The sequence below is a fragment of the Pteropus alecto genome, unplaced genomic scaffold (genome assembly GCF_000325575.1).
Source record: "Pteropus alecto unplaced genomic scaffold, ASM32557v1 scaffold24, whole genome shotgun sequence".
NCBI lineage: Eukaryota > Metazoa > Chordata > Mammalia > Chiroptera > Pteropodidae > Pteropus > Pteropus alecto.
Genome location: NW_006439192.1, coordinates 113,887 through 126,185, shown reverse-complemented (window position 1 = coordinate 126,185; position 12,299 = coordinate 113,887). Strand labels below are relative to the sequence as shown.

The following is a 12,299-nucleotide window of genomic DNA, read 5'->3' as shown; positions in this document are numbered from 1 at the left end:
CACAAATATATGGTAGCTGAAGGAAACTGGACTTTGGGTGGTAAACACACAATAGAATATACAGGTGTCAAATGATAATATACACCTGAAAATTATATAATTAAGCAATGTTACCCCAATAAACTTAATTTAAAAAAAAATAAAAAGAAAAATAAAAAGAACCTGGACATCTATTGGGGTTCATTATTTAGCCTCCCACAACTGGTTATCATTAATATGAGCTGCTATGGTTCATTAAGGTTGACCTGGTACCTTTATTCACTTATCCCAACTACCAATTCATGGCCATAGAGAAATGGCAGCCTTTCATGACAGTGTTTACCCACAAACCTTGGTCTCTTGGAGTTAGGTCAGATAACCAACCCCTCATAGCTAGAGATAAAATATTTTCCTGAGCCGTAGAGTATACCTCCACTTTCAGCCATTCATATGGCAAATACCTTTGGTGATAAATGGGCTAAGATTATAGGATCAGTACAGCAAACCCATCATCCTCACCTACAGAGGCATTTCAAGCATGTGTCCTAGCAGCAGTGGCTCAAATTTAAAGCTCATCTTTTAAGAACAGACTACTACAGTGACCAGCATTATTTGAATCTATTCTAAAAGAGGTACAGGCTTTTCACATGAGCCTTGACTTAAGTCATGCATTTACAATGCTATAAAGTTTGGTTTTAGGAGGAGAAGATGTAGTTAGTTTTAGTTAGTTGATAGAAAAGAATGTAGTTAGGTGGCTGTAGTTTCTTGATTCCTAAGGAAAAAATGTGATTTCTGAAACAGTTTTTGAAAACCAGCTACAGGACCTTAAGAGAAGTTAGTTAACATTTTCCTCATCTATGGCAGAATTTGTTTCATGATCTCTTAGGCCCCTTTCAGCTCTGAAATTCCATTTTATTGTTTCTTGATTGGAACTTGAGAGTTTTAACAATTTGTCCTGAAACCATTATTACTGAAAGGCTTGTTCTTGTGCCGTTAGTAGGCAGGTACAGTATGGAAAAATTGATAGAAAAATTCTTGGATTCTTACTTGAGTATATTTTATGTTACCATAAACTACTCATCTTGGACTCTATTAAATGCTTTATACCTATACAGTTTACTAAGATCGAGAGCATACGTTCTCAGTTAGGTCTTTACTGAGTGTGTGCTGCTTTGGGAACATCCAAGTGCAGCTGACATGTGAATCTGAAGTTCACAAAAGTTCACATAGATTGAAAATAAAACCCTTCAGGTTCATCCACATTGAAGAGATAAGATGAAGAAGATAAGAGAAATGAAGAAGATTATCCAAGGAGACAGGAGGCAATTCAGGAGACTGTATCGTGTCACTGAAAATAAGGAAAAACATACTTGAGAGTGTTCTGTGCTCCTGAAAGGTGAAGAAATGCAGGAACACTAAAAAATGGCCTTGAATTTAACAGCAAGGAAGGAGTTTATCATGATCAGTTTTAATGATGGAACAGAGATGAAAGTTGGATTGCCTGAATTGAAGAGATTTAGTGGAGATAAATATTGCACAAAGTTCTCTCTGAAACTTGGATTAAAAAAAGAGAGGCTGAGGAACAAAGGGTGGTCACTAAATTGCAGAAGCAGGCTTGGGAGAGACTTGCACATATTTGAAAGCTGATAGAAAAGAACCAGTAGAGGAGGAGATGTTACCACAGAAGAGGAAGGTATCAAGGCCAGTGTTAGACACTTAGCCTTGCAGAGAAGGGGTGCTCCTCTCACCATCAGAAAGGAAGAAAGAATAGATGCCAGTGAAGATGCGTTTTAGGGAAGATGGCAAAAAGTTAAAGGAGGCTCACGAATGAAGGCTCTGCTGCAGTATGAGATGACGAATCTGCAGTGGCATTATTTTGTGCTGTTGTTTAATTTTCTCTATTATTGCTGAATTAGCCACATACAAATGGAGGTGGCTGTGAGGCTCAGGAGGATTGCATTAGTGGCTAGGTCAATGCTAGCATCTCTTTAATAGATACCCCAGCCCCTTTGGCTTCAGGGATGGGCCCAATCAAAGAACCTCATCTCCCAACCACATGGATTCGTCCATGGGGAGGACAGGTGACCTAACTCACACCAACAGGAACCTTTTCAAACTGGAGCTGGGAGAAAGAACTGTTTGTTTTCTCTTATGGAGAGACACAAAGATGTGAATCGATGTTGCTTGTTGTGGACACATTTCTTATGTAGTAAAGAGAAAGAGTGGAGATGTTTGGGGTGGAAAGAGGAGAATTGTTGAAGGAGAGCGGGGAGAGTTTTAAATTCCTGCGTCCCTGAGACCAGCTTCACCTGTCTCTTTTTATGATTTGGCTACATAAACTATTAGGTCACTTTACTGTTAAGATGGTTAAGTTTAGGTATTTGCGTTTGAAACTAAAGAAACTTTAACTACTAGTATATGGGAAGTCAGAGTAGGATTGGTCAAAGAAGTTGAAGATATTAACGACACCAGTTGAGATGCTAGAGCTTAGGGGTGTAGTTTGCACAAGAGAGGAAGTAATGACTTTTGGGCTAAGGATAGAGAAATCAAGGGAATTCACTTCTTAACTAAGCTAAGTAGATAAAAGGATAGGAAGTTGTAGTGACGGTATAGGAGTGTTAGATGCATTTGCAAAGCAAATTTTTCTGTTTTAGAAAAATGATCATAATAAAGCTCTAAAAAAATTCATGAAAATCTCTGTAATTTTGTGATTGAAAAAGGGTAAGGATAACATCTGTCTTTTAGATTTGTCTGTTATATACATGGGGAGAGGATTTGACTTACGATATAGCAAGTTCGTCAAATTTTACAAGACACTTTATAATAGATTTTTGTTGTACCACATGCAGCTGATTGAATAACAAGAATTTTCTAATTTGGACCTCAGTATCTCTAAGCAAAATATTCTCATGGGCGAAAGAAAATTGAAAAACTTTGTTGAAGGGCAGAATTGAATGTATTAGAAAAAAATCTAGATACTTACATATCATTTTCAACTGTCTACCTTTATGACCAGATTTTTTTTTTTTTTTTGATCTTTACTACATTGTTAAATTACTCCGGGTAGTATCAAGTATGATGATACATAAAGAACCTTTAATGATCTGTCTCTTCAATTGCAGTTTCTCAGCCCGCTATTACTTGTGGGTTCAAAATGGCTCATACAAGTAATAGAATCCATTTAAAAGGCATTTATCCAGCAAGAGTCTCCCGAGTCTTGAGCTAGACATCAACTCTCTGTGCTTCTCTAAGTGCAGCCTCGTGAGACATTAGCTGTATAATAGGTTGTAGTTCTTGACTATATTTGAGTTCTTCAAAAAAGCTTCTTCATTTTACAGCATGATCTTTGTGCCTTTATTTACCTGTTATTTTACTTTCATCTTTTATCATTTTTGCGTTTGAGGACATGTTTTACTATGTCCTGATAATGATGAAATGTGTCCTAATTTTTATTAACTCCCATAATTATCCAATAGTTAAATTGACTACTATAGCCACACTGAAGAATTCTCACAGAATCTGTCAAGATACTGGCTAAGGATACATGAATGGAATCTTAAATAATATAAGATCTGTAATCTAAATATATTTGTACTGAATTTGGAAGTGTTTTCACTGAAAAGGTTGTTTTTATGCACATGTAGACTGTTGCCTACACTCGGACTGACAGTGAAAGACAAGGGAATACGAGGCAGTTCTCCCTCTGCTCTGCGACCTGGGAAACTCTGAGCTTGCCATTTCCTCTGTTGAAAGATGAGGGGGTTGGATGGCATCTGACCCCCCTTCTCCCATCTTGAAGTAAATGAAATCTTTGCTGAGTCTAAGAGATCCCAGTCCTTCTTTGAAGAAAAATGTTCCAACTTCATTTTAATGTCATGCACCCAGTTATCCTTTTCTTCAGTATAATTTGCTGTTGTGGTTTTGTATCTTACAGATGCATTTCTGTTTTCTTTTATAACATCTTACTCAAAATTAAGAAAGTAGAGATGTAGAGTAGCATTTTCTTGGATCATTGGCGTAGTGAAACAACTTAATTACAAGGAGCTTATATGTAATGCCAGAGCTGGGAAAATCAGCAGTTTTATGCTGCCTTTGTCATTATGGCTGCTGAGGCTCTAAAGAAGCTTTCTCCCTGCCCCCTTACTACCTCACACATGCCAGCATAATCCTAACTGTAAAGCACAATCATAAAGTTGGACTGATTAAAGCTGCTTAAGTCATTGCTATAGAAACTCTGACATTATTCTAAAGTGATCTTTCATAATCTGACTTTAGTCCCCCTTCCATGTATCTTGCTCATTAAGTTGTGAGGAAAATAATTATATTTGCTTTATTAATGAGAAAGGTATGAGTATTCCAATATCCAAACTAGTGAAACTACAAGACCATATTTTGAATAAGAAAAATAGAGTACATGATCTAATTTTAATCATATCCTATTTTAAATAGGATACAAATATTACAGTAATGTTTTCCTGTGGTAGAAAGCAGTACAGTATCGTGTGTTTGATTTATGAAAGACAGTTTTTACTTTGTGAAAATCTCTTTCACAAAACACTGCTTACCCTGTGCTTGTTTACCTCAACTGCATTCCTCATCCTTGCAGAGAATGGTCAATAAGGGGCTTGGGAGCTGCTTGCTGACTTACTCAAGCCCTTTTGGCTTTGATCATTGTCTGAATTCAAAATGTGGAACAGAATAAAAAGAATAATTCCATCTTGTTTTCTGTCTTCACAGGCTCTGTACAACTCAATCAAGAATGAAAAGCTTGAATGGGCAGTGTAAGTATGCTGGATGTCAGCTTTGTAATAAACAAACTAATTGCTCTTTTCTTACTGTCTTTCTTTATACCTTAGAAGTGATCTTAGAGAAGGATTAAATATGCATGGACAGTTCTCATTTTTCACCAGCATCTTACCTACTTTGTATAAAACCTAAGTATCCGTGTCTTTTTCTTGATACCCAGCATGCTCCTATTCTGCTTTTAATCTGGTTGCTATGCCTGTAGCCATTTATTGTCTTTTTAATGTATCATTTTTAAAAATAGCATTCTAAAAGAAAATCTGATAAAATTACATACATTTCAAACTCTAATACAAACGTTTTTGGCACAATTCATTTATTTTAATCTCTCCTTCTTGTCATTGTAGATCAAAGCTTTCCAATCCTATTTCCTGTGCCACCAATTATACCAGGATATTGATAGATACACTTGAGAAATGATAGATTAAATAAAGCTAAAAAAAAAAATGTTTTTAACTGCAGAACTTCCAGAAGCTTATATAATGCCAATTTATATTGTCAGTCTCTAAGAGAATAGAATTTGCAGTGTTTCCTGAACCTATCTGACAGCAAAATGTAGTGTTTCAAGGTACATACTTTGAAGATACTATGACAAATAAATTACACCTAACTCTGTGTAGACCAACAATACCACTCTTGTTAAATTTTTACTGATCAATGCGGGAGTTAAGAATTGATCTTTAAAAAATTGCTAGGGAAGAATCTTTTAAATTTTTAATGAAGTTGTAAAGAAATTAAGTCAAAATATGTTTTTTGATTAGAACTACATGTGAATTTTATTTTTGATTTCCACTCATATTAAGCATTCATAAATATTTTTCTACCTAACATAGCAATTTGCAATGAACTTAAGTTTACAGAATCATAACAAAAAAATAAAAAATATCAATACCACTTGAATTGTTTCCACTAATTGTAAGGTCATATGGTACTGTTTGAAATTAGGGATTCAAAGTTTAAGTTGATACCATAATATTTACAACTATATGTGATGGCTTGTGTCTCTGTATGTGTGTGTGTGTGTGTGTGTGTGTGTATGTGTGTATCATGAGATTCACTTAATGAGTTTTCTGTGAAATGAGATTAATAAGAATTCATGGTCTGAGATCCAAAGTGATAATTTTTTATTTATCTCTCTTTAATGAAAGTGGATTTCCTAGACTGTCATAAATGATGTACTTAGAATCTTGCTGAAATATTAAAAGCGTATCCTGACCTATGCAGAATATCGACTCTAGAAAAAAATTAATAAAAATGAAATAATTATTAACATTCACACTAAGGGAGAGAGTATTTTAAGGATTCTTTTATAAAGTTGTTTTAAAAAGCGAGTCAATATACTCCTGAGGATCTGTTTTGTAAACCTAGGTTTTTGATATATTGAATTTGTTACAGTATACTTTATTTATATTTACGTAGTGGCAATTTGGTGCAAGAAAACTTGATCTTGGGGCCCTATGCATGTGTGGGGGTAGGAGTTTACCCAAGAACTTCTATCTCCCTCTTGTCAAGTCAACAGAGCATCATGTTCAGGAGCCCAGATCCCAGGGTCAGATGGGTTTAGGTTTGAATTCCAGCTTTGCCACGTACTAGCTGGATCACTGGCCATGTTCACCTCTAGGCCTCAATTATTGAGCCTCATATAACCCTCAGATTGACACTGTGAATATTCTAAAACACTAAGTTATCCCTCAGATTATGGTAACTAATATTGTTAAAGCCCTGATTTCTATCTGCTTTGTCATTTTCCTTTTTGTTTCTCTCTCATTTCAGTGCTTTCACGTTTATTCTTTATCATCTACCAAGAATAAAGCATTAGAGTAGTTTATCATATAATTAATTTTCTTCACCTTTAAAAGATTGGATAAAATGATCACAACTGTCCTCAGTTTTAACATTCTGTGAATTAAAAAGTTTTTCTGTTAGTGTTTCTCAAGCTGACTTCCTGTGGAAAGGACACTGCTGTGTCTTAGAGGCTGTAAAACAATTAGTTTATGGGTCAGTGTGATGTCCTCTCTGAATTCCTACAGAGATAAAGGGTCAATACCCAGATCTTTTCGTCATTGAGTCCTATTTTGATCTTAAAGTACCTTTTAACAGCTACTAAAACTAGTGGTCCCTAGAACACACTTTATAAAGAAAACCCTACTGTATGTCAATTTGTATGATCCTTCAGATGAAGAACTAAGCTTTTTCCTTGATAAATAAGTATGAGCAGGTATGTAATTATGTGCAACACTGTGCTCACCGGTTCTCCTTGTACCCTCTGATCACACCTTCTCTTACGCACTTTCCTCCTATAATTCATTAATGTTGGTACCTCCCAAATATCAGCACTTAGAGTTGTCATCTTTCACTAAAAGTGCCTTTCTCGGCAATCTCATTCATTCCTAAAACTTTATCTGCTGTATCTGTAAAAATTCTTCCCAAAATATATATACAGCTCTGACCTCTTTCCCAAATCTAATTTATCTTTTTGCAGTTTCCCGCAGGATATTTCCAAGGGCAGTTAGCACTCATCATCTGTCTGTAAGCTTTGTAATGTGTTCTCTATTTCTATTAATGAAACCAGTATTTCCCTGCTTACCTAGATTTTGGCCTCTACATCACCTTTGGCTCCTCCCACGCCACCTCACTCACTGCTGCAGAAATGGCTTCAGAGAGTTGCTCTTCTTCATTCCTGATGCTGCATCAGAATTCAGACATCCTTGCTTTTTGCCTCCTGACAAGTGCCTCCATCTCCAGCTTCTTTCCTCTGCTTTAACCTATTTTGAAGTATTCCTCTGCTCTAAAACTTCAGTTAGGCTCTGCACATTCTGCCAGTAATCTATTTTATTTTCCACTGTATGTTCACACAGCCTACATTTCAACTAAGCTGACACTAGGTGCTATTCCCTGTACTTGCCCCATGGCTTCTCGCCTTTTTGCCAATGTTCATAAAGTAACCTCTGCTCAGAATCTACATCCCTACCATTCCTTTGTGTTCAAGCCTACCATCCTTTATAGCCCGGCTCATAATCTCTTCCATGACTTCTTTCCTAATCTTATCAACCAGAAATAATCCTAGCCCTTAAATGTCCTTTTTACCTTATCTCATGATACCATCAGTTTCTACTCCCCATGATAGTTATTTGTAGGAATGTCTCATTAGACTGTAAGCTCATTAAAGAAATGATACATGTCTGGATTTGTTCCTTTAAAGCTTCCTTTGCTAAGCATAGTGATTATATGTAATAAAGTCTGCATAAGATGATAGAAGAAATAATGACAACAATGCAAAGAACTACATTTCCTAGAGTATCAGCCTACAGTTGGGTACTTTAAACAATAGTTATAGGGAAGATGATGCTGCTACAAAATTTGCACAATAATGTGTACATTACATGGGGGGTATCTTGATGTTGATTTTAGAACCTCAGAAGAAATCAAATTATAGATTCACAGAATGTTATAACTAGAGGGACCTTGGAGGTTTTTAGTTCATTGGATTTCTAACTGGGTTCCATGGAGCCCTGGGGTTCCAGGGAGATGTCTGTGGGCCACTCTATGTCATGTGAGTGAAGGGAAAGGAGGAAGATAAGAGGGACCCAGTTTTGCCTCCCACAAGCATCGTGCCTCTTTGAAATAACCAAAGCAGCCCCACTTTTATCTTTTTAAAATATATATTTGTTCTACTTAGTATTTTTTTATAAAAAGTATCTGTACTTTAAAAAATTTTTTTGGAAAAACACTACGCCAGTCCAGTGTTCTCATTTTCTCATATGAGGAAAGTGAAGTCAAGAAGCATTCATTAACAGATCCAAAGTCACGGTTAGCATAGGGGCAAAGGCAGGATTTGTTTCCCCTGGCAGCAACATGCTGCCACTCTTCTCTGTCACTACATTCTCAAAGTCTTTGCTGGGCAGCAATCTTGTCTTAATGTTTCCATGTCAACTTTCGATTCAGTGTAGATAAGAAAGTTTTATATTAAATTTTTAGTCTCATTAAATCCTTCTAGAACTACTAGTGTTCTCCCAAGCAAGTTAGGTATCTAGGATCATTTATTCCTCATGCAATCTTTAAGTAGCTACTCCTGTGCCCGGCCAGGTGCTGTACCCTAGACGCGAATATGAAAAAGACAGGCTCTCTACCTAATGAGAACACAACGTAGCGGTGGTGGGAGGGGGTGGACTGTTCAAAGATGAAAACATAAAAATTGTAGTGAAGAGTGCAGTTAGCCAAATTGCCTCGTGGAAGATCTCAGCGTCCTTCATGCAGGACAATTACCATTTCTTTCCCAGTGCCTTTGCTCAGTTGTACATTATTCATAAAGCATCTATTTGTTGACCTACTTTGTACTAGGCAGGATACTGGAAATTTGGGGAGAACGGAAATATATAAAGCATTAAAGCATTTTCCCTTGCCTTAAGAAATTTTACAGCTTAATACAAATGATGGAAAAAACAGGTAAGGAGTAAGGTACTCTCTCTGATTGGGATGGGGTGGGTGAGGTGAGATGAAGAGGCTATGGGAGCTTATCCCTTATGTTAAAATTGCTTAGAATTGAGCTACATGAGGCTCTTCAGAAAATACAGCAACTCACAGAAAAGAGAAAATAAAATAAGTGCGGTATTATTCATTAGGAAAATTAATGGTCTTCTTTTGTTTATTGCTGTTATTGTACAACAGTGTTTAGGAGATGTGAGAAATCTTTCTTACCCTAATTTTTAAAATTATTAAAAATTCATGTATCCAGCCTCACTTTAATTAAGACGCAATAAAACTAATTTTAAGTAATGTGCTTCTGGGCTCCCCCGCCCCCCACTCTCATTTCCCTCATCCTCTGGGTTGCAGCAGCATTGCCTTTCTTATCATCTTGCACAGATGTTCTCTTTAACTCTGAATAAGCATTTTTAAAACGTCACATCATCGAATAATCTGTGCTGTTTTGTATTCACCTAGAACTCATTTTATACAAGCAGTTTAAAATCTTTATCATCTTTGCTGCTGAATTAAATCGTTTTCTGTCTGCCCTCACATATCGAAATATCCTGGCTGATTAGGTGAGGTGGTGGCACATTGGGATCTTTCTGTCTTCCAGATCGTGTGTTAGGAAAGCCCTGAGCTTTGAAAAGTATGGTTTTAAATGCCAGCGGTTCATTGTTAGGCTTTTTTTCTTTTTTGTCGTTATGAACTTTAGTTATGGCTGTTCTTTTCAGGAAACCAAGCCTGCCCATTTATTGGCTGATTTTAGGAAGGAGAGAAAGCTCTTCAAAGATATCCTCCCTCCTTACCATTATTATGTGTCATGGTGCCTGAGAGTGTGAGAGTATCTACCTGCATTTACATCTGTGTGTATTTTGGAGAATGATAGGTAAAGGCAATGGAATAACCATTGTTCTTTCATGTGGCACTTTATAATTCTTTATCCAGTTCAAAGGTCTGGATCTGAAAGTGACAACTTCTGCCAAAGTCTCTTTGCTATACAGTCTCTGAAAAAAAGTCTTTTTCCAAGCAAAGAACCCTTCTAGAACTCTTTTACTTTCATGACTTCAGCCCTTTCCATATTTTACTTAACTGAGTGTTGATTCTGATTTCATTGTAGGTAATAATACATGTCAATTAAAATGTAGTCTCAATTATTATTCTATAGGAAATGGCCATCTCAAAAAATAGTTTGATTCCCACCTAAAAAAATTCGTCTTTTAACTTAGACTGATTTAGTTGAGCTACCTTTAGCTTAGGAATGTAATTTATTGCTTTGCACTTAAAGTTTCTTTATCGTTTCCTCTTTTATTATAATTCTCCTTGATTTTTGTCAACATTGGAACCCTCTGGGAAGAACATTTGAAATTCCCTAACTATAGCTTTTAGATTTGAACTCGTATCCTTTGTCTTATTTTAAAATACTTTTTACTTTAAGATAAAATTATTTTATTTCCATAAAAAAGATAAAAGTAATTCATTTTTATAATTATTCTATTAAATAACTTTATTATCCTAATGCCCTAGTGAATCTAGATAAATGAATTTGTTACTCAGGATAGTGTTTTTTAATAGTAGGTATAGATAAATGAAAACTTTCTTCCTCAAACAAGTTATTTTAGATCAAGACATTTATGTGGTACTTTGATCTAAGAAATCCAAAAGTAGTTCTCATTTTAAGCTTTCAAATAGCCACCTATAGGTTGATCATAATTACTAGTGAGAAAACTAAGACAAAGAGAAATTGCTACAGGTCAGACAGTGGTTGTAGATAACGGCAAATATAATAAATATACAAAGACAAATTGGGTGGAGGGGGAGGTAGGAGGGTTAGCATTAGGAGTCATCGGTAGTGAGAGAACTAGCAATGGAAAAATTAATAAAATCGTGTAAGATATTTGACTATAAAGAAGAAATAGGGGATGGCTCCATAGTGTAGTGGTTAGCACATCTGCTTTGCACGCAGAAGGTCCTGGGTTCGCTCCCCAGGTGGAGCCACGGACCATACCCCGGGTGCACCAGGCCCTGGGTGCACGCCGCGAGCATGTGGGAGGGGACGCCTAGCCTTCAGAGATGCAGTTCTTAAGGGGAAACAGCAACCTCCATGAGTCACGGGTGGAAGTGGGGGATGGAGAGGGGTGGGATTAAAAGAGGGGAAGAGAAAAAAAAGAAGAAATAAAACTCAGTTCTCTATATAGAGTGCTCATACTCTTAAACAGTTTGTGGATATGCATTGTGCCTCAACGAAATACTAGAATAGAATAACATTTAACATTCTCATTGTCATTGCTATTTGTTCGATTATCCTCACAATTCTCACATGAAGGATATACTACATCATGCTGGATTCTTGGTAAAATAATAATTCTAATGTTAATATTATATAGAGTTTACAAATTTAGAAGACAATCTAAATGAATATTAAGTAAGGATAAATCTATGGATATGTAAAGAATATTATTGATTTGATCTATAAATTTGGTAAAAAAAAAATGCATTGAATATAAGATAAGGAAAGAAAAGCAACAGAGAGAAATGCCCTAGTTCTTAAAAAATGATCATTAACTTGAAGATTTTCAAGCTAAAGAATTAATATCACTTAAAAATTTGTCAGCTAAAAATGATATTGATTGTGGGTCCATCTCCTAGATTTTGGTGTTTAAAAGACGAAAGATTTCAGGAATTAAAAATTAAGGAAGATTATCTCACATAGCTCTATGAAATGTAATTTTACTAAGAATCTGAATAAGTAGCCTTTTTTCTCAGCCATCTCAACTATACTGAACTCAGGTATGTAGGAAACTGGAAAAAAACACCATCCAATTCTTACCTTCAAAAGGGCAAGTTAAAAAAAGAAAGTCTGCTTTCTATTAAGTAGCATCTCAAAGCTGAGATTGAGATAGTTACTTAGAATTTTTAAGGATTTAATTGTTGTAACAGTTTAATATCCATAAAGATGATAATGAGAGTAATGTAATTTACAAATGTTGTTCTTTGCTTCACATTATTTTTAACTTCAGAATATACAGAGCAAACAGGTTGGTGAGCAGATG

General features: G+C 35.8%; 1 protein-coding gene and 1 non-coding gene across 2 annotated transcripts in view; both read left to right on the top strand.

Moving 5' to 3' along the window:
• PSD3 (pleckstrin and Sec7 domain containing 3) overlaps positions 1-12,299 on the top strand; it is a 364,145-nt gene that overhangs the window by 261,641 nt on the left and 90,205 nt on the right. Inside the window, exon 10 of the mRNA XM_015592799.2 lies at positions 4,717-4,760. Within this exon, the coding sequence (XP_015448285.1) occupies positions 4,717-4,760 (44 nt within the window). The remainder of the gene's footprint in view (positions 1-4,716; positions 4,761-12,299) is intronic.
• On the top strand, positions 11,171-11,244 carry TRNAA-UGC. Its single transcript has one exon. It is a non-coding gene; the product is annotated as a tRNA-Ala (tRNA).